Consider the following 23,219-nt stretch of genomic DNA (forward strand, 5'->3'; position numbering starts at 1 on the left):
GAAATCACTATGGCAGAAGGCTGCTGCTGCTAAGTTGCTTCAGTCATGTCTGACTCTGTGCGACCCCGTAGACGGCAGCCCACCAGGCTCCCCCATCCCTGGGATTCTCCAGGCAAGAACACTGGAGTGGGTTGCCATTTCCTTCTCCAATGCATGAAAGTGAAAAGTGAAAGTGAAGTCACTCAGTTGTGTCTGACTCTTAGCGACCCCATGGACTGCAGCCTACCAGGCTCCTCCGTCCATGGCATTTTCCAGGCAAGAGTACTGGAGTAGGGTGCCATCGCCTTCTCCAATGGCAGAAGGCTACCTGGCAAAAAAAAAGAAAAAAAAAGGGTATTCAAAGATGAGATGGCTCCTTCTAATCTACTGATAAAACAGACTGTAAAGTGTGGAGGCAAACAGAAAGGTTAAAAACAACACAAGGAATGGCCACCAGCCATTTCCACACATGTGAAAGTGTATCTGTACAGCAAATGCTGACTAGGGATTTCAATATGGAAAAGAGAAAGCAACAAGACACCAGAGCTAAGGTTCAGACCCCAAATCAGGCTCCTACCCTTAGCACACTCACACCAAAATGCTTATTAAATTAATCAACTCTAACCTAACACAAATTTTAATTTCCATTCTTTATAAAAAAACATATGGAAACAGTTAAAACAGCTTGGTTTAAAGATGTTAAATGTGCTGTGGGGAAGCACAGTCTCCCATTTCTCATTTGCTTATTAACATTGAAATCAATGTGCTCATCAAATATAGTTACTCAGAAGAAAGAACCAAACTGGGCAGGGCTTTCACAGTGAGAGCACACTATTATTTCTGGAAAGCAAACTAGGCATGATTAAAATTCCACAATAATAAGCGCCAGAGAACATCTTGCACACTTTGCTTTAATAGGACTGTTTTAATGAATACAACTCCTAGCTTAAAGGATCAAGAGATAAAACAGTACCAAAGTAGGAAGCAAAATATTATTTCCATCCATGAGGAAAAGGAATACACTACCTACATCTTTTTTTTTGGCAGCACCACACACCATGGAAGATCTTAAATTCTCTGGCCAGGGATTGAACCCGTGCCCTCTGCAGAAGCACAGAGTCTTAAACACTGGACCACCACACAAGTCCCACCTACCTACACTCATATATTACCTTCCCTCTCCTCTTAGCTTCTAGATCTTTCTTTCCAATGGGAATAGAGGTGAGCTGGGATTTAGAGATAGAGAAGGGTGAAAAAGGCAGCTGTTGAAAGAGGACATCCCTAAAGACCTCTCATAGCATCATCTTGGAGAAGTAACCTAGACCTATTCATTAGTCCAACGTTTTAGTCTCAATTTACCCAAAGACTCACTCTAAGCCCACAAGGGTCACAAATTCCTCCAGTTCCATTTACCTTATCTATAAAGTAAGCACACTAACTTACTTTATAAAGATATAAAGGTGGGTTTCAAGGACTCTGACATATCTGACATGCCTTTCCCAACTCTAACACCACTATACAATTAATTTTTTTTTTTCATTGTAGAATGACTATTCTTTTAAGAACATGGGCCAGGGAAATATCAGACAAATTGCTAGGGCATTTTATGGCAAGTCTAACTAGATGTTAAAGCACTACTGGAACAAGCCAATCTTGAGGAAATGCAGATACCTTGTTATAAAGAACGCTTCATTGGATTTGTGGTTATGGAATTTTACCTAATTGGCATCTCATTTACTAAGTGCCAAGAGTAATCAGAAAGTATATTTCTTTAAGTGGCATTTCCTTCTTCAAACTTCATTTATGGACTTCCCTGGTGGTCCAATTGTTGGGAATCTGCCTTCCAATGCAGGGGACGTGGGTTTGATCCCTACTCTGGGAAGATTGCACATGCCAAGGGGCAACTAAGCCTTGGAGCTACAACTACTGAGCCTGCACTCTGATACAAGAGAAATCACCACAATGAGATGCCCAGGCACAGTAACTAAAGGGCATTCCCTATTTTCTGCAACCAGAGAAAGCCCGTGTGTAGCAAAGCAGATCCAGCACAGTCAAAAATTAATTAACTTTACTTATAAAAAAGTCAAATGAATGCCTGAAAGACAAAAGTTTAAATGTGAAAACTATAAGAGTTTTCTTTACTCAGTCTTGAAAAACAGCTTTACAGCTTTACAAATTCTACCTCAATGCTTTTTTCATCCTTCTCCACTTGGAGAGCTTCGATTTTCTTATGAGAGTTTTTGAGATCACTTTGTAACTGAGACACCAGATGACGCTTCACAGAGTTGCTATCCAGCAAACGCTGCACCTCTGCTTTCAGCTTCAAGATGACCTCCTCTTTAGAAAGCGCTTCATCTGGGCCTTCTTGCTGCACAATGCTAATGGAAAAATGATCGTATTTACGGTTAAATCCAGTAACAAATCAAGCATGACTATTCCTTAAAAGCAACTAACTGCAGTGGTAACCATGCTTTGCAACCCATCCAACTATATACTCGTATTTTAAAAACAATTTTAAGTTTTGTCATACACAGGTTATTGCCTTTGATACATCCCTATATAGAAATAAGTTCATTCACAGGAAGACCATTCTTAAGCATAGTCCTGCTACCTCACTGAGGAGTTCAACAATATGAACTTCAGCAGAGCATGCATTTTTACTTTTGATAAATTGCATGCTATATACACATGTCCTTCATGACTCCAAGAGAAACAATGAGAAAATAAAGAGGAAATGAATAGTAAAACACTAGTTATCCTAATCAACAATTTCTGTCTCTCTTTTATTAAAACACAAGTCTGGGTGGATATCTGAGCAACCCGAAAGAGAAAAAATAACACAAATAAATGACATGCTAATTTAATCCCCACTATAATTGGTCAATAAATTTTAAAATTGGAATGAGTATTTCTGTTCCTTGCCATAATGGATTAAAAGGGCCAGTTTTCTCTGTCTTTAAAAAAGCTAGAAAACTAAATAAAATAAATGAAATGGTGGTGTTCAATCACTGGACAACAAGCAGCATAGTGTAGTGATGCTTGAGAAAAGTAAAGCAAGCAAGGTAAGCCCTCTAATGGCTGCAGCTTTCTTCCTGGAGAGTTTCCAGTGTGCAGCATAGAAAGAGGAAACCCAGGGAGTCCACTCTCTACAATCTCACCAAGTTGCAGAATTCAGTATGGGAAAACCAAAATGGCTAGAATCTGGGGAGCAAAACACTGTGAGGAAGGTAGCTACACAGAAAAAGGGCTCTGGAGACCTGTGGTATATGTGAGAAAATTACCTCAAGATGGCGGCAAGGCAGGGAAAGCCACAGCGAAAGAGTAGGGCTGGAATATTTTGTATTTCAATGAACCATAGTGGAGAAACTTCCTAACACAGCATCAGATACTGCCTTAGTAACAGGGCCAAATTAGCCCCAGATTAAGCTGTTTGTTCTAAATCTGATCTAATGAAGCCTACAAAGAAACCTTGAAAGGATCAAATGAATTTCAGGTAACTTAAGTATATCACAGAAAAAGAATAACAGTTTTTTTTTTCCCCTGCAATAAAGTCCAAAATCTAAAGCATACTATTCAGAATGTCCAGCATCCAATCAAAATTTACCAAACGTGAATAAAGCAGGAAAGAAAATATGAACTGTAACCAGGAGAAAATGACGGGGGATGACAGTATATGCCATATGTTCAAGGATGTGGCAGGGGGACACAAAATCAATGAGGAGGGAAATGGAAGACTTTATGCCCCAAATTGGCCTTGCAGAGACAAAAAATAAAAATATCTGAAAAAATATACCTATTAGATGAGATTAACAGCATATTTAATACAGCATATGAAAAGATCCATGGACATAAAGACATAGCAAACTTAAACACAAAGAGAAAGATCAGAAATACATAAAGTATATTAAATTAATATAACATAGAGTATATTAAATTTTTAACTGTAGTTAAGTCCCAGAAGAGTGGGGAGGCTGATAGAAAACATACTTGAAAAAATAATAACCACAATTTTTCTATCTGATGAAAATTAAAACCCCCTAAAACCTAAAAGCTCAATGAATCTCAAGCACAAAAAACATGAAAACCATTATAAGTTATATCAACACCAAACTGCTTAAACCAATGATAAAGAAAGAGTGCAGGAAGATTCCTGGGGAGATGACCAGGGGAATTCTGGATTCTGTGCATAAGCAAGCCTTAGTCTAAGCCCTGAACTAAGCATGCAGAGAATAGACTGCATGCATCAAATCAGCAAAGATTTGGAGAATTTCTCTGAAATTTGAACCACACATGTCTCACACTGACTAACCCTGGAGAGGCACATAATACACAGGACAGATTCAAATCAATGCGGCAAAGGCTCAGAAAAATAAACCAAGATTTGAAACACCCATACAAGTCTCTATACAACAAAAAAATCACAATGTCTAGTATACAATCTAAAATTACTCAATATAAAACTAACAAGGAAAACCCAAATGCTAGAAATATTACAGAGAGTTTTGAAAGTTTAAAGTGGTAAGTATCTAGCCTTTATGAGTAAAGAAAACATACTTGAAATGAATGAAAAAATAGGAATTCTCAATGGGGGATAAAAACTTTAAAAGAACCAAATGGAAATTTTATCATTAAAAAATATAATATCTAAAAGTTAAAAAAAAAAAAACTCAACTGACAGGCTCAACAGAATAGAAATGACAGAGGAGATTGTGAGTGGACTTGAAGAAAATAGTTCAATAGCAACTATCTAATGTGGAAAAAAAAAAATGAACAGTGTCTCAGAGAACTGTGGGACAACATAAAAAGATTTAACATTATATGTAACTGGAGAACCAGAAGGAGAGAGAAAGCAATAGGGGCAGAAAAAGTATTTGGAGAAATAATAGTCAACATTTTCATAAATTTGGTAAAAGACATAATTTACATTTTCAAGAAGCTCAGTGAACCACAAATGAGATAAACTAAAAGAAAAACACACTTAGACACATCATAATGAAAGTGCTGAAAACTGAAAAAAGAAAAAGAAAAAAATCTTAAAACCAGCAAGAGAAAAAAACTACACATTATATACAGAAACAAAGATTCAAATAACAACAGATTTCTATTCAGGAACTACTGAGGCCAGAGACAGTGGGAGAGCATACCTTTAAAGTGCTGAAATAAAAGAACAGTTGATCCAGAATTCTGTAATCAGCAAATATAACAAGATTTCCATATAAGGAAACTAAGAATTTGCAGACATGCTCTAGAACAAATGCCAAAGGAAATTATTCAGCTAAAGGGAAATCTCTACACTGAAAGCTACTAAACATCAGGACTTCCCTGGTGGTCCAGTGGCTAAGACTCAGAGGTCCCAGTGCAGGGGGCCAAGGTTCAATCCCTGGTCAGGGAACTAAACCCCACATGTCACAACTCGAGATCCTGCATGCCACAATTAAGACTCTTGTGCCACCAAAAAAACAAACATTTAATAAAATCTACAAAACATTACTGAGAGAAACTGAAGAAGACCTAGATAAAGAAAGAAGTATAGCATGCATATTCAGAAACTGAAAGACTCCATTTATTTAATCCCCTCAGCTTTACCGAAGTGTAAGTGACAAGTGGCAATTTCTTAAGATGTCAATTCTCCCAAAACTGGTCTATATAGATTCAACACATTTCAAAATTTGAAATTTAAGTTTCAAATTTGTCCAGAGGACAAATTTTGTATTAGTTGACAAGCTAATCATAAAATTTATTTTGAAATACAAAGTACTTAGAATAGCCAAAACAATTTTGAAAACAATGAAGTTGAAAGATTTGTTCAACCCATTTCAAAACTATAAAGTTACATTATCAAGACTGCTCCCACCAAAATGATCACTGGAACAGAGAGTACAGAAATAGGCCCACAATTGATTATTAGGCCCACAATAATCAACTGATTATTAAAGATATCAAGGCAATTCAATTGGAAAAGTTTTTCTGACAAATGGGATTATATCAAATGGATTTATTGGAATTAAAAAAAAAATCAAATTTTCCCTCACACTATACTAAAAAGTTAACTCATAATGGATCACAGATGTAAATATAAGAGCCAAAACTACTGAATTTCTAAATTCATGACAGAAAAATTTTGTTAACTCATGAACTGTACAAAAACCATGAAGTGTAAATAAGAAATAAATTTGAGTTCATAAAAAAACTTGCTTTTCAAAAGATAATATAAGAAAATGATAAACCAGAGAAGGAAGGAAAACACTCACAACACATATATCTGACACAAAGGGTTTGTATCCTGAAATATATGAAGACCAAGTTGTTGTTCAGTAGCCAAGTCATATCCGGCTCCTCAGGACCCCATGGACTACAGCACGCCAGTCCATATATATACACCAAACAACATATGCAAATGGCAATTAAGCGTGTCAAGAAGAGAGGAAGCAAACCACATCAAAAGATGATTAACATTATTATTCATTAGAGAAATACAAATTAAAACCACAATGAGACATCACTACACACACATTAGAAGTGCTTAGATCTTAAAAGATTGGCTATCAAGTTTTAGCAATGACACAGAACAACTGAAACTCTGTAAGACATTTCTTCTGGAAATGCAAAATGGTAAAACCACTTTGGGAAAGAGCATTTATACTACTACTACTAAGTCGCTTCAGTCATGTCTGACTCTGTGCGACCCCATAGACAGCAGCCAACCAGGCTCCCCCATCTCTGGGATTCTCCAGGCAAGAACACTGGAGTGGGTTGCTATTTCTTTCTCCAGTTTTCCTTTAAAATTGGAGGAAGTTACAGCTCAGTACACACAGGCAAAGTCGTAGCTGACTCTTTGTGACCCCATGGACTGTAGCCCACCAGGCTCCTCTGTCCATGGAATTCTCTAGGCAAGAATACTGGAGTAGGTTGCCATTCCCTTCCGTCTAAATAAAATACAGGAACTTTAAGTTTAAAGGGAAAGCAATTTGAAGCATAAGTGAAAAGGAAGAAGTAAAACTATCTCCATTGGCAGATGATACAATTATATCTAAAAAACCTTAAATCTAATCGAAAAACTACTATGAAGAGAATTAGGATGTAACAGGTTATAACCTAAAATATAGAAATCATATATACACACAATACTCAGAAGCAATAATGGAAAAGAGCATGCCATTCACTATTGCAAATAAAATATCTAGGCATCAATTTAACAAGAATTTTGCAAAATCTAAATGTGAAAAACTTCAAAACACTCTTAAAAGACAAATAGATTTAAGCAAATGAAAAGACATGCTATATTCTTGAATAAGTAAATCCAACATCCTAAAGATATCAGTTCTCCCTGGGTTAATGTATATATGTATATTTAATGTGATCCTACTGAAAATATTATCAAGATTTTTTTTTTGCTGGAACATAACAAGTTAAACATAGAAGTTCACATAGAAGTGTAAACAAGCAAGAATTGTCAGAAAAACCCTAACAAGAACAGCAATTGCAGGTAGATGGTGAAACGTAAAGTATAAAGCAAAGCAATAAAACTTTCAGAAGGCAGCATAAAAGAATAACTTCATGACCCTGAAGTAAGGAAAGATTTTTCTTAAAGGAACTATAAAAAGCACTAACCATGAAGATGGAAAAATTTGACTGATGTTTAAGAACTTCCATTCATCAAGAGATACATTAAAAGGATAAAAAGACGAGCCCAAAGTGAAAAAAGATATTTGCAGTACACATAACCAAAGGGTGCCTATTTAGAACAGATATTAAAAAACAAAAAACTCCTATAGATCAACAGAAAACAGGCACACACAAAAAAATCATGTAAAAACTGAGAAGGGACACAGCAAGTCCTTCTTCACACACACACACCTCCCCCCATACCCAAGCCATCAATAAACACAATAGACGTATTTTCTTAAATAGAACTCAACCTCATTAGTAATCTGGGATAATGCAAATAAAAATCACAATAAAATAACACTACACATTAATGACAATATCAAGTGTTACCAAGAAGACAAAGCACAACTACAATTTTCATACACTTCTGGTGGGGAGGTAAATTGGCACACTAATTTGGAAAAGATTTTGGCATTATCTATTAAAGCTGAAACACACATACTACAAGAATTTTTACTTCTAAGTATATACCCAACTGAAATCTATGTATATTGCACCAGAAAATAACATTAAGAATCTATGAATGGTAGAAAGGAAAATAAACTGTGGCATATCCATACAAATGAAAGCTACACACACGTATATTTACATATGTAAATGAAAGAACTACAGCTACTGGTAATGTAGCTACAGCTACAATGTACTGTAAGTCTCACAACCAAAATGGTGAAAGAAAAATCTAAAGAAAACCTGTATCTACAGAAAACACACAACTAGATTCCATGCTTAATGGAGAATGGCTAAATACTTCCATGTAAAATCAGGAGCAAGACAAAGATGTCTACTCTTGCCACTTCTGTCAACACTGTACTAGAGTTTCTAGCTAGAGCAATTAGTCAAGAAAAAGAAATAAAAGGCATCGGAAAGAAAGAAATATATCTATTTTCAGATGACATGATCATGACTATTATAAAAGATCCTAAGGAATTCACTAAAAAACTTTGAACTAATTAGCAAGTTAAGCAATGTGGCAGGATACAAGATAAATATATAAAATCAATTGTATTTCTCTACACTAGTAGTGAACTTCCTGTAAATAAATTTAAGAAAACAATCCAAGGAATTCCCTGGTGGGTCTAGTGGTTAGGACTCCATGCTTCCATTGCAGGGGGCACAGGTTTGATTCCTGGTTGGGGAACTAAGATCCTCCAAGCTATGTGGAGAGGTCAGAAAAATAAATAAAAGAGAAAACAATCGAGCAAAAAGAATAGCCAAGAGAATAAAACACTGCAGTAAGTTTAACAAAAGCATGATTGACAAACCGAAAACCACGAAATTATAAACATGTATGACCAGTACACTGAAAGAAATAAAAGAAGACCAAAATAAATGGAAAAACAATCAATGTTCAGGGATCAAGACACAATATTATTAAGATCGCAATATTTCTCCAAATTGTTCTACAGATTCCATACAATCCCTACCACAATCTTGCCTAATTTCTTTGCAGAAATTGACAAACTGATCATAAAATTCATATGGAATTACAACAGAATCAGATTAGCCAAAGAAATCTTGAAAAGGAAGAACAAAGTTGGAAGACTCACACTTTCCAATTTCAAAAGTTACTACAAAGATACAGCAATCTAGTGCATAAAGATATATAGCTCAATGAGATAAAATTGAGAGCTCAGAAATAAACTCTCACATTCTCTATCAATTCATTTTTTGACAAGCATGCCAAAACAATTTAGTGAAAAATAGTCTTTTCAACAAATGGTACAAAACAACTGGATATCCACATGCAAAAGAATAAAGTTAGACTCCCAATATGCAAAAAATTAATTCAAAATAGATTTCAAGACATAATATAAGAGATAATACTCTTAGAAGAACAGGTATAAAACTTCAGAATCTCGGATTAGAGAATGGTTTCTTAGAAAAGTACAGGCAACCAAAGGAAAAAAAAATACATATATTAGCCTTCATAAAATTAAAGGCTTTTATGCTTCAAAGCGTGCTATCAAAAAAAAGAAAAGACAGCTCACTAAATAGGAGAAAATACAGGCAAATCATGTATCTGACAAGGGACTTAAATTCAGGATATATAAATAGCTCTTAAAACTAAACAGTAAAAAGATAACCCAATTTTAAAATGGGCAAAATATGTGAATAGACATTTCTCCAAAGAAAATACGCAAATGGCCAATCAACACACAAAAAAATTTTCAACATGATTAGCCATCAAGTAAAAACCACATCTTTAGCAAATCACCGTGATAAGAAACTATTCCATATCCACCAGGAAACTGTAGTTTCTTAAATAAAAAAATAACAAGTGCTGATGAAGATATAAAGAAATTGAAACCCTCATTCATTGCCAGTGACAATGTGAAACAGTGCAGCCACTTCAGAATACTGACCATTTTTCAAAATGCTAAGCATAAAGTTACCATATAAACCACCTAAGAAAGCTGAAAAACATGTCCACTCAAAAATTTGCAGCATTACTCGTAATAGCCAAAAAGTAAAATGATCCAAATAAATGTCCATTAGCTGAAGAATAAACAAGCAAAATGTGCTATATTAGTACAATATTACTTGTTCAGAATATATTCAGAATACTACTTGGCTATAAAATGGATTAAAGTAGTGATACATGCTACAACATGGATAAACCTTGAAAGCAGTATGTGCCAAGTGAGAGGAGCCAATCACAAAAAAAGCTAACCACATATTATATGAATCCATTAAAGTGAGATGTACAGAATAGGAAAACCCATAGAGGTAGAAAGAAAACTAGTATTTGCCTGGGCTGCTGGTAAAGAAGCCACCTGCAATGCAGAAGATCCCAGTTGGATTCCTAAGAGGGGAAGTTCCCCTGGCGAAAGGATAGGTACCCACTCCAATATTCTTGGGCTTCCCTGGTAGATGATAAACAATCCAGCTGCAATGCAGAGACCTGGGTTCGATCCTTGGGTTGGGAAGATCCCCTGGGGTAGAGCATGGCAACCCACTCCAGTATTCTTGCCTGAAGAATCCCCGTGGGCAGAGCCAGATGGGCTACGGTCCCTGGGGTCACACAGAGTCAGACACGACTGAGCAACTAAGCACAGCACGGTGAAGACAGACGGGATGACAGGGAATGACTGGTAATGAGCACTGGATTTCTTGTGGGGGAAGCTGAAATGTTTTAAAATTAGGTTGTGGTGATAGACAGACAACTCTGGGGATACTAAACACACTGAACTGTGTATACTCCAAATGGGTGAATTTTATGGTCCTGGAAATATAGGTGACCCTTGAACAACGTAGAGGGTTGGGGGCGCTGGTCCCCCCCTCCACCACCTGTAAAATAAAAATACATATACTATGTTTATTTTAAAAATCCACATTCAAACCACAGTTCAAACCTATGTTGCTCAAGGGTCAACTGTATATCAAATAAAACTATAGAAAAAAGGAAAAAAGAAAAACCACCTGATATATGAGTTCCCTCTAGATGAAGGCAAATCTAACATATACTGTTCAGGCAAGGATAACCAGCTTTTAAAAGATAACAAGAAAACCAAAACAATTTAAGAGTTAAGACAGTAGTAAGCAAGCTCAACGTTATGACTAGAAAGAGGAATATGGGCTGGCAATGTTTTATTTCTTGATCTTGATGATAGATCCATGGGAATTCATTTTAAAATCATACATTAAGCTGTACACTTATATTTCATACACTTTTATGTGTTATATTTTACAGTTTTAAAAGGTTTAAAAAGCAAAGATATAAAAAGTACTAGAAAAATACCATCAAGAAATCAAAAGGGAAAAGTGATGTATCTAACTACATAAAACTTTTAAACAGGAAAAGTGATAACCTTCAACAATGGCTAGGGTACAGAGAAATAGGTACTATCAAGATATGAGTAACACCACCTATCAAAAGCCTCAAACACGCATGCTCTTTGACAAGATTATTCACCCACATCTAAAGAAATAAACCAAAGATCTGAATAAAGACCAGACTACAAGTATGCTTTTAGTTATAATACTCCATTACTTATGGTTAAAAAAAATTTTTAAACAATGTATTACTAACTAAAATATAGTTCCAAATATCCACTGATAAGTGTTTACAACAATATTTACTGATATCTAAGGATTTCAGAACATACCAAGTTAAAAGACACATTTTAGAGTAGTATATTCAATAACATTTTAACCTTTAGAAACCTACAAAATAGATAATGTGGAAGTTATAGACCAAAATGTTAATAGTAGTTTTCTTCCTGGGAGGGGAAGTAAGATTATGGCTGCTTTTAACTGGTATCTTCTAATGTTCCCATAAAAAAGGAGAAAGCTACATTTGAGGAGAAATAAACAGCTGATAGTATGTACCCTAAAAGCGACGTGATAAAAACGGAACCTCATCTCTGCGGTCTTCCTCCACAAAACCCACTGAGAAAAACTTCAAATTCCAGAAGGGTCTTCCTTCCTAAAAACACTTGACCAGCATTTCTTAAACTGTCAAGGTCATCAAAAACAAGGAAAGTCAGGAGGAACCTAGGGAAAAATGACTCCTAAATGTAAAGGGGTATTCTAGATGTGATCTCGAAACAAAAAAGAACACCAAGTAAAAACGAAGGACATCTAAATAAACTATGGATGTTCGTTAATAATAATTCATCAGTATTAGTTCAAGAGTTGTACCATGCTGTTGTAAAATGTTAATAAGGGAAAATGGATGCAGAGTATGGGGTAATTCTTTGTACTATGTTAATTTTTTTTATACATCAAACTGTTCTAAAAAATTAAAGTCTGTTTCTAAGAAAAAGGAAAAAGAATAGTATCCAGATTAACATAATTTCTCTAATTTTTCAGTTTCAGATGATTCCAAATGAAACATTAAATATATACACACATATATATGCATACTGTATATATACATACATATACGTGTACAGAAAGAGAAAGAGGATGAACAAAATATTAGGATTTTTTAATGTTACAAAAGGAGTTCTTGGCAATGTACTACATGTTTATCAACATACACAACTTTTAAAATATTTATTATAGTATAAATATGTGTGTATGTGTAGATCTCACCAACCTAAACCACTTCTATTTATACAGAAATATATAAGATAAATATAAGTTACATAAGAAATATAAAACATATTGCAATGCATCTTCCAGTGCTATACGACATGGTGAACTAACTTTCAAGCCGATAACAAATTATGCTTCTTTTCTTACTGAACACTGACCACTGAAACAGCACACCATGTACTCCTAGAGAGAGCCAAGTCAGAGAGCAGAGAAAGTACTAGCTAAAATAATTTTCTCTTCTTTTCCAAAAGGGAAAAGTCAGCAGTGGTAACCAGCTCTGTGTTAGGCTCACTAGTGAGCCCTGGGGAGGGCGGTTCCCCTCAATCCAAATAAACTGTCCCTGACGAAACCTGCTGAGAAGACAGGAGGGGAAAGGCTTTCCACTTGTTAAATGTTTATTATTTGAGCTTCACAGCCAACTACAATAAGGAGGAAGGGAAGCTGTCTGCAGGCTGCATGCAGATTTAGCTACTCCAATTCCCTGAATGTGAAATAGAGCACTGAGGCTAAACCCTTAAGGTTTACTAAGTAGCTTAAGGGAGATGGTAGTTTGGAATAAAAGCTTCGAGCCACTAATATTTGGGTCAGTGATTTGAAAGGAGCTCAAGTCAACAAAGAACTAAAATTCTCAACATTGGCAAAGTGTTGCTTCCTTTTGTTCTAAGAAACATGATTCAGCAGAGAAAAGGTACAAATCTAATCTCTCCTGTACCTCCTCCCACTTTGAACTAAGAATACTTTTACTTTTTCCTCAAAGTGACTGAACAACAACAAAGCTAAATTCTTATCCATTAAAGCACTGGTGGGAGGGATATTAAGTAAATAAGTGTGTTTTCAGTCATGTCTGTGTCTTTGCAACCCCATGGACTCTTTCAGGCAAGAATACTGGAGTGAGTTGCCATTTCCTCCTCCAGGGGATCTTCCCAACCCAGGGATCAAACCTGCAACTGTAACATCTCCTCGTTGGTAGGCAGATTCTTTACCTACTGAGCCATGTAGCCAATGGTGGGAGGGACGATGGTAAGATAACGTCTTCACTTATCCTGCACTTCACTGAACATCTCCTTCCTTAGCCCCAGTGACGAACCACCTGTTTTAGTTATCCCTCACTTTCCTGGTTGAACACTGGCATTCCTTTTGGTATGATAGCCATGTGATGTCTAGAGTTTATTAGCCACAGGTGAAGGAGGAAACAGAACAGGTTCCATCTTGAAAGCAGGACTCCATCTTGGGCCAGACTGTGGACTTTGAGCTATATGCCCAGTATCTATGGAAACAACATACCAACTGGAAAACCAGACCCCTGCCCCCGCCCCACCCCGATGGAAGAGCCCCATACCTAGACCCTCAGTCACCTAAAAGACCCCCAATTGTCTGTGTAACCGAATAGAATCATAAATTCTATTATGCTTATTAGGGTATGACCACAGGCCTATTGATAATTGTCCACTGTTAACTACCTAGGCCTAAGACATATGAATCACAGGTTATCTTTGATTGTATCTTTCTTTTCCTTTGTTCAGACTAGTTTCAGGGAATTTGGGGAGGAAGGTTTGGGCATGTACACTTAGGGTATGTAAGATTTTCACAAAAACTGGTCGGGGTCCGTGGCTAAGAGGAGACTCTGCCTTGGGCCCGCCGGTGTAATAAACTGCACTCCACTATCTGCATTGTCCTTCTGAGTGAATCTGTTTCCTGGAACAAGTGGCTACAACCCAGGGATGTGCTTTAAATTACTGTAGGATCTGGGTGATGATTATTAATTAAATAGAAAGAGCAAAGTAAATATATTTTAGTAAATGTCAAGATGGAATAACTCTACATCAAAGATAAACCTCCATACATAAACACACACACACACATACATACATGTATTATTTACCCAGTTCCCAGACTAATTATGGCATAAATTAAAGTAATAAGTTGTAGAGATATCTTTTTTGGCAGAAACTAAGTCTTTAATCCTCTTTTTAAAAAAATATAGAAGAACGAAGTTTAGGGCAAACAGGTTTGACAGTCTCGCAAACATGAACCAACGGATTTACATGACAGTCAAAGTTTTGGGCTGAAGTACTAGTTCTGTGGCTAAGCGTCTGTCTTCTTGGGCCAAGGAGTTCGCTCTTCTGAGCTCCGGTTTTCCCAACTCTAAAATAATATGTCTCCCATGTTGTCCCCAAGATTTAAATGAGGATCAAAGACTTTTTATTAAATGTGTCCAATCAAAAGTTGATTAAGGGGAAGGAGGTTCAAGAGGGAGGGGATATATGTATACTTATAGTTGATTCACTTTGTTGTACAGCAGAAACACAACATTGTAAAGAATTATACTCCAAGAAAAAAGATTAATATAAAATCTGATCAATGGTATATTTTAGCCAAGTATCTCTTAAATAATATAGTAACAGCTACCACTGATTAAATGCCTAATAGTCATTATCTGTCTTAAGCCCCCAAAAGATATGCTATACTCTTACCTGATAGAAAAAGCCTGATAAGAAAATAGGCTCAGAAAAGTTAAGAAACTTGCCCAAGGTCAGAAAGTTAGTAATAAAAAGCAAAACTATGATTCAAAACCATTCTAGATCTAAAAACCGTGCTCTTTCCACTGGCCGCTGAGAATTAATTCAGCATTAACAGGAAATGAGCCATTCACAGCAGTCAATTTTCCAGATGACTGCATTTTAACTTTAAATTTTTATGTAAATCTGTTTAAAGCGCGTTCATCCTCTTTCTCTTATAATTAACTAACCAAAGCTGAAGGCTTCCTTTGATAACTCAGATCACAATTGTGGACATTCTGATGTGGGTCACAACAGGCCTGGATGTATAAAAGCTGCTTACCCTGCTGCTTGGCCGCTCCAGCACTGTGGGTTCCTGTCACTCTCTCCTTGCTGAGACTGAGCTGGCCAGCTGAAGTCCTGGCAGCACCTCTCCCAGCTCCCCGACCCATTTACTCCGTGGTCACTTAGGAAATCAGGTAACTCATGGATAGAGGAGCTTGGCAGGCTATAGTCCATGAGGTCACAAACAGTCAGACACGACTGAAGCGACTTACCATGCACCCCCATGCACACACGGGGTACCAACAAATCTAAGTCAATGTGGCCCTGGGGTATGAGCCCCAAGGTGGCTCCTAACAAATATACCACACAATCCAGGTCTGCTGTTTGCTTCTTGGAGTCTGTCTGGATTGTAGTTGTGCTCTGTTGAGATGACAGTCCCTAAAGACTGACTTCCAGATAAGTGGAACCTCACTCAACTAATGTAACATTGTGTTCCACAGCATCACCTGACCGAGATCTTAATTTATTGCATCTCATTTTGTTGTTTTGAAAATGGAATCACAGCACTAAAATAGGTAAGTCCTAAAACTTACTGTGGAACAAACTTTTCAGAGGATTCATATGTTTGTATTTAGTTGCATGATACTTGAAACACACCAGGTAGTAAACACTTTGACTAAACACTAATGATGGCAAACTCAGTCTTAAACTATAAATTGGAAGGTGGTGGCTTCATTCAAGAATGTGTTCAAGGCTTTCCTTAGCCTGAATGCAATCTCTTCCAAATAAGCCTATCTTTCACCTGTATCCCAGGCCAGAAGAAGAAATGGCTAAATGCCCCCTTTGTATGTTAAGCACTGCATTTAGCACACAGCACTTCGTGGCTTCCAAGTGTGTCTCTCTCTCTTCATCAGACAAAATATAAATTCCCTGTGGGAAGACAGAGCGTCTCTTTCATCTTCTGTACTCCTCTCCCAGAGCCTTGCATAGTCCCTTCCAAATAGCAAATGCTTCAAACTATACATCCTTTCCTGTGTTTAAGTGTTTCATGATATCTAAATATGCTCCCTCTTCTACCATGACCACTCCCTTCCCCGCTAGGCCCAGCAGGGACAATGACGCACACCCTTCCATGAGATTCCTATAAATATATGTGTTAAATAAGCAGCATTAAAATATCCGTATTAAGCATAAAAGCCAGAATCCCTATTTTAGAAGTAAGGTCACAGGGACTTCCCTGGTGGTCCAGTGGTTTAAAATCCACCTGCTAACGCAGAGGTCATGGGTTCGATCCCTGATCAGGGAGGATTCCACATGCTGCAGGGCAACTGAGTCTGAGCACCACAACTACTAAAGCCCATGTGCCCTACAGCCCCATGCTCCACGAAAAGAGGAGCTACGACAATGAGAAGCCCACGCACCGCAACGAGAGAGTAGCCCCGAACGCCACAACTAGAGAAAGCCTTTGCACAGCAACCAAGACCCAGCGTAGCCATAAATAAATAAATAAGATCACAGTAAGGTTCCAGGGAAAATCAATGCTCACCTTCTCATATACCATTGACAAATGGCTGCTTTCAACACGCAGTTTTAACATAATAAAAATAATATGCTCTTGCCTTAATAAAACAGATACATAATTTAAGTAGTAGAATTTAACTTGTATATTTTAACTAAGTTATTTTAACCTTATTGGAACTGACCTGCCTATTGGTATTAAGACAGTACAATAGCAACACTTGGGTTTCTGTTCATTTTGATTTCTGACATTGGCAGTTCATTAGAAGTTACTAAAATAAACTGTCCTGAACTAAGGAATCCCCTGGGCAGTTCATTTCATGCCTGGTACCACTTGCTTCTTATGCACCATCAATATTATTCATGCGAATTCTTCTATAGTAAAGTATTTTCTCCATACCTCTTAACTTTGGATTTTTTCCAGTTGACTTTCTTAATACCCAAATCAACATATGATTCAGTTAGCTCTATATTTAATTCTCCTTCTGAGTCACTTGGAAGTATTCCTAGTTTTGCAGCAGATTCATAGAGAGAAATTTCATCTTTTAGTTCTTTTAATTCTTCCTAAAACACAAAATAATTGAAAGCCATTTTCATTGTTTTTTAAGAAGGAATCAGTCATTCTTTCTATTCTTCAAAGGTCATTTTAATGATCATCAGAAGGCAGAAATGCTACTTCAAATACATTTTTTAGCATACATTAAAAATGTAAAGTCCAGCACATATCAAGGTTTTCAGGTAGACTGAATGAACAAATAAAGCAAATCAGAAAGCAGATGTAAACACCTCTCTCCCACCTCCCTCACTGACATTCCGTCCTCCACAAAAAGCCTCCCTTGAGCTGAGAAGCTGGTGGCAGTGCATGTTGACTAAGAGCAGTGGACAGAGGAGACTGGTTTTGTCTGCCAGTGGTGAAAAGGCACAAAATACTATACATCTTTCCAGGGAGGGGATACTGAACTCTTCCTCCAGTGGGAAACATAACTGGTACTGGAGGAGGATGTGAGAAGACTGCAGTTGAACTGTAGGCTTCCCACACCTGGAGATAAACCTATCTCTGGGACACTCCCCAAGATGAAAGGACATGCCATGTGAAGGAAGGGATGGGTCCCTTGCTCCAACAGGTGGGCAGACCTGGGCTTGGCTACCCAGCTGTGTGGGCAAGGTTGTGAATGACTCCTGTGGGCTGGATTGGAGATGGTCCAGCCACCATATACAGAGAAATCCAAGGTTCAAAAAGGTGAGGTAACCATCGCCTAATTCAGTTACCAAGAAAGTCTCTTCCTAGTGGCAACACTCACTTGCAAAGCCTTGCTCATGTTTTCACTCATAGAGAGTGCCTTTTGTGCTTGCTGCAGCTGGAGCTGGAGCTGAGCCACCTCCTGTACTGAGCCTGTGGGAGAAAGAACCACAGAATACATCAGATGTAACGGAACAAACTGCCTATGACATACAGAAGAACTTGCATCCACTGAGGCTACAGCTGGTGGGACTCAGAAAGCATATGTGTGGTGCTGACATTTTCAAGATTTAGTACAGCTGCCCAAAGGTCCTTGAGAAGTTGAAGACATGGGCTACTGTGACCTTGCCATGAATTAAACCAGCCATGTCTACAGACCTTAACACTCCACAAGTCCTTTAATAGGGGCAGAACATTCTAGCTCACAGATCGCCAAAGTGAAAATTCTTTAGAACCCATTTCTACCTTCCAATAAGAAAACCACATCTTGCTGCCCTTAGCTTCTTTCTGACTGCTTTTATTTCCACCACTCCCACCTCCACACGTATAAGAGGCAAACTAGGATCATACCCTTGGAAATCCAGTAACCTAATATTTTAAATGGTTAAAAGGTTCCCATTTAAAAAGGACTTTATTGGGTTTCCTCAGAAGAAAATGAGCATCTAAGAAATGGTTAAGCAAAGTAATGATGGAGTATTAGACAACCAAAGAAAATCATATTTTCAAAGACTTTAATGACAACCAAAAAGGCTCAGTAAGTAATGCCATGTGGAACAAAGGATACAAAACTGAAATGACCTAAATGGAGTATGATGCAAATTTTGTCCCCACCAAAATACACACACACACACACACACACACACACACACATTTAGACAGACTTCAACTTTTGAATAACTCATTCTTCAAACGTTGTACCTGTCGTCTGAATTATTCAATTTTTGCACATTCAGCTTCGATTTGTTTTAAAGTGTACTGGGCACAGAAGCAGGGAACTGTCCATACATGCTCATTTGTGAACAACATTAAGAGTTGTCCCTGCACAGTAGGCTTACTGGCTATTTTTATTTTCTACTTTATACTTGTCTGGATTTCCCCAATTATCCAATGAAAATACACCACATCTTCATAGACATACACCAGTAACAATGTTAAGAAAAATTCTGTCATTGATGAACTTTTCTGTTTTTTTCTGGATTTTTATAGTAATTCATGGATCCTACTATGCTCGCTCCACATTTTCTCCTAGCCTCTGGGGAGCCAGCACCCACACAGACACCCACCTGAGTGCAGCAGGTTGGCACACTGCTTCTGACTCTCCTCCAGGCTTCTCGTCAATCTGTTAATGATCTCAGTCTTCTCTAATCTGGTTGCTTCTTGATTCCTTTCCAGCTGTTTAACCTGATCTTTCAAATGACAGCAGATATCTTCCTAAACAGAAAAAGCATCCAAGAAGTCCTTTACATAATCAGTTATTGTATATTAAACTAACAATTATGACCTTACATCTTTGGATCTGAAGTCAAATATAAAATCATTACCTGACAGAGTCACCTCTTTTACAAGGTCAAGCGCACAAGTCTGAGTCAGGAGAACAAACTGGTCAGTCACCAACTGCTCAGTCTGTTTTTCCTTTAGGTTGAATTTGAATCTGATGACTTCTAAAGTCTCTCTCTGCTCTATATACCTACAACACTGTTATTATAAAATTGGATTTTATTCAAGCCAAAGGAAATGTATTACATCCCTATTTGCATTTTACACTCTCAGTATAATTGTGTGCACACACTAGGCAAACCACCTTGAACCACGGAATCTGTGTCCCAAGTCAGCAAGGATACAGACAAAACACATGGAAACTCACTCTATTTTGAATAGCCAAAAAGTAGCTCTCCCTCTTCTGAATTGGTTTTAAACTTGACCTGTTTCTCTCATGTTTTTCCATCTTTTACATGTCTTTTTTCTCTTAACAGTCTCTTTGAAGGTGCCTATATAGTGCCTTATATATAGTGAATGCTACAAAAAACACTTGAAAAATGACAAAGAAAAACAGGATAAATGTGTGCATGTGTGTAATTACATGGGGATATATAGAGAATCTAGAGCAGGTATATAATATATTCAAATGTCTACAAAAAGAAACTGTGTTTGGAAGTAATGAGCCATGGGAATCCCAAAGCCAGGTAGAAGAAATCATCTCTCTCATTTAAGAAGTGTGACACAGGCTGAATTCCAGGCAAATAGCACAGCATGTGAGAGGCACAGAAGTAAATCAAGGTAATTGACTGAAGTTACCTGAAAAAGCCTGAAGAAAATAAATAGTAAGAGGTATATCAAGAAAGGACTTTGAGACAGAGAGAAGTCATTTGGGGCCTGATTTTACCGTAATCTAAAGCCTAATAATGCCTTACGGTTACAAACAGAAAACACATCACCTCACAGGGATACTAACATTCTCCTTAAGCAGAGCAAAGAGACTCTGAAGTTCCCTCTGTTAGCTTAAAAATTCATGAGCATTTTGTATTCTATTTCATAATGAGTCATGTTTGCTTTAAAGTTTTTCTACCAAATTTTTGAGCAAAATGAAGCTTCTGGAACCTGGTCCATGTTTATTCAACAGTGCAAACCTCTTGGCACACTGCTGCTGATTCCCAGGCCAGTTTGGTTCTAAAGCACCAGAGTAACATGGCAAACACAACGAATGAGCTAATATTCATGACAATGTGAATGTGTGAGCAAGAAGAGGTGGGGAGACAACTCACATTTATGTGCTGGGGAGGTCACAATAGCTTTTACAAGAGACTAAGAACCGGCCCAAAAGAGTTCAAGAAAAGGTAATTATGAAAACTATTACAATGAAGAGGCAGACCATGGAAATAATTTGACTATATGCAACAATCTAATTAAGAGTCCCCCAGGTGGCCTGGTGGTTAGGATTCTGGGCTTTCACTGCCAAGACTCTGGTTCAATCCCTGGTCAGGGACCTAAGATCCCCAAAAGCCACATGGCAGAATGCAGGGGAGCAGAGGCAGGGGTCTTAGGCAACAATCAATTAAGCCATGCTGTTTCCTGTTGACAAGTTCAGGAAAACAGATTATACTCATAAAACTATGCAGTTTAAACACCAAGAAACAAAACAAAAATAAATGGTTCTATCTTTTCTGCAATTAGCTTGAGTGAGAACATTCAGTTCAACATTGATAGGGGCAGATGTCTTTGAAGACTGAATGAGACAACTGCAGTGGTAAAGAGATAATAGCTGAACCTACAAGATGAAATAGAATCGAACAGATCTGTAGTGCACAAAGGAAAAAAAATGAGAAGTAAGCCACATGCACACAGGTCTGCTGGAGTCTCTCAGTCAATAGGAAGTGCTTAAACACATATAAAAGATTAGAAGATAGATCAGCTGAAGGTCACAACATAGAAACTAAAGTCCATGACTTCAACAGAAGCTGAAGATTTCAAGAAGACCAGAACGAAGAAAGACTTAAACCACTGAGGAGCTAATCAGAGATGTCTACCAGTATCAGAAAGAAGTAGAAGTCAGCTCAGACACCTGAACAGAGATCTCGGGATATGACACTTCCATGAATGGAAGAGAAAGGAGACACCTGGGGGGAAGCACCTCAGAGATAGCATGCTATCAGCATTCCGTCAGTGAAGGGACATTATGAGCTGCCAGAGCTCATTTCTTCTCATCCTCTGTCTCACACACACATACAAAACCCAAGAGTAACTCAGCCAAAATAACAAGAACTGCTACCTGTTGAGTGTGTGTACAATCGTTTCTACCAGAAAAGCTGATGACTTAAAGAAAATATTAAATTATTAATACAATTTTACATGCCATGTATTTCTCAAAATATATGAGTTACACAGAAATGATAACACATATAAACACAATTATATGATGGATTGCTACTCCTCCCATCACGTGGAATTAGGTAGCTTCTGCATTGAGTTTTGTCTTTCAAAATAGATTTAAATCTATGTAAACTTTGTTTACATCCTGATGTTTAGATGTTTCAGTAAAACTTTGCTGAACAAATGAAATAATATGATTATTTTACAAGTATAGTCCTTTCCCTCCAAGAGCAAGTTTTTCACAAAGCAGTGATTTTCAAATTTTTGAAAGGGGGAGGAGGCCTGAACCTCTTGAAAAATCTGAATAAGCTCATGGGTCTTCTTAAAGAAAACTGCATAAACTGACACCCAAGAGAAAATTACACTCACAATTTCAGAGATTCATGAACTCCCTGGAGCCTAGACATCGACTGCTTTAGGAGATGCCAGGTTAACATCAATCTCTGTCACTCACAAATCATACAATGTGTGATCATCTACTCAGGTAACACTGGCATGTACTCAGGTACACAGTTGTTTGACTATGTGAGAGCCCCTGAGAACCCAGACATTAGCAAACTTGTTCATCTGCTACACTAACTAGTTATCTCCATGCTACTCTTTCTCAAGAGTTGTTTTATTCTTCTTTGTAACCTGCTGAGTGGAGTGGAGCAGGAAAAGGCTTATCAAAAAGGGAACGATTTTGCTCCTCTTCAATAACTTTTATATTAAAAAAAAAAAAGAGGACAAGGGGCAGTATGTATGTATGGTTACCAGTTATGGTAAGAAAATCTAAATTGCCCGTCTCTATAGAACACACTCATGCATCTTCCTGATTACAGGCAGCCAACTCCCTGGCTCTTGGCTGATCTTTACAGCACCTTTTCCAATTAGGACTCTCAGCTTGGATTCTGAGATAATATGAACTGACCTTTTATTAAAAATACTGCTGAGCCAAATGATAGCAAATGGACAGCATGAAAAGGATACCAAAAAAGAAAAGCATTCCCAGAAAGAAAAAAACACTAGGCACTTTGGAATCACCACTGTGCAAAGCAGTTATGGAACAATATGCAGAAGCAAACATCAATGCTATGCTCTGCTCCGTTTTAAATAAAAGAAAAAAGAAAAATCACTGACAGAAA

General features: G+C 37.5%; 1 protein-coding gene across 2 annotated transcripts in view; it reads right to left on the minus strand.

Annotated features, from left to right (window-relative positions):
- CEP152 (centrosomal protein 152) overlaps positions 1-23,219 on the minus strand; it is a 104,150-nt gene that overhangs the window by 49,564 nt on the left and 31,367 nt on the right. For both annotated transcript variants that reach the window (XM_040226472.1, XM_040226471.1), the window contains exons 10-13: positions 19,512-19,659; positions 18,290-18,381; positions 17,389-17,552; positions 2,162-2,357 (exon numbers count right to left, since the gene is read on the minus strand). In XM_040226472.1, coding sequence (XP_040082406.1) covers positions 2,162-2,357; positions 17,389-17,552; positions 18,290-18,381; positions 19,512-19,659 — 600 coding nt within the window. The remainder of the gene's footprint in view (positions 1-2,161; positions 2,358-17,388; positions 17,553-18,289; positions 18,382-19,511; positions 19,660-23,219) is intronic.

The sequence above is a fragment of the Oryx dammah genome, unplaced genomic scaffold (assembly GCF_014754425.2).
Source record: "Oryx dammah isolate SB20612 unplaced genomic scaffold, SCBI_Odam_1.1 HiC_scaffold_26, whole genome shotgun sequence".
Classification (NCBI taxonomy): Eukaryota; Metazoa; Chordata; class Mammalia; order Artiodactyla; family Bovidae; genus Oryx; species Oryx dammah.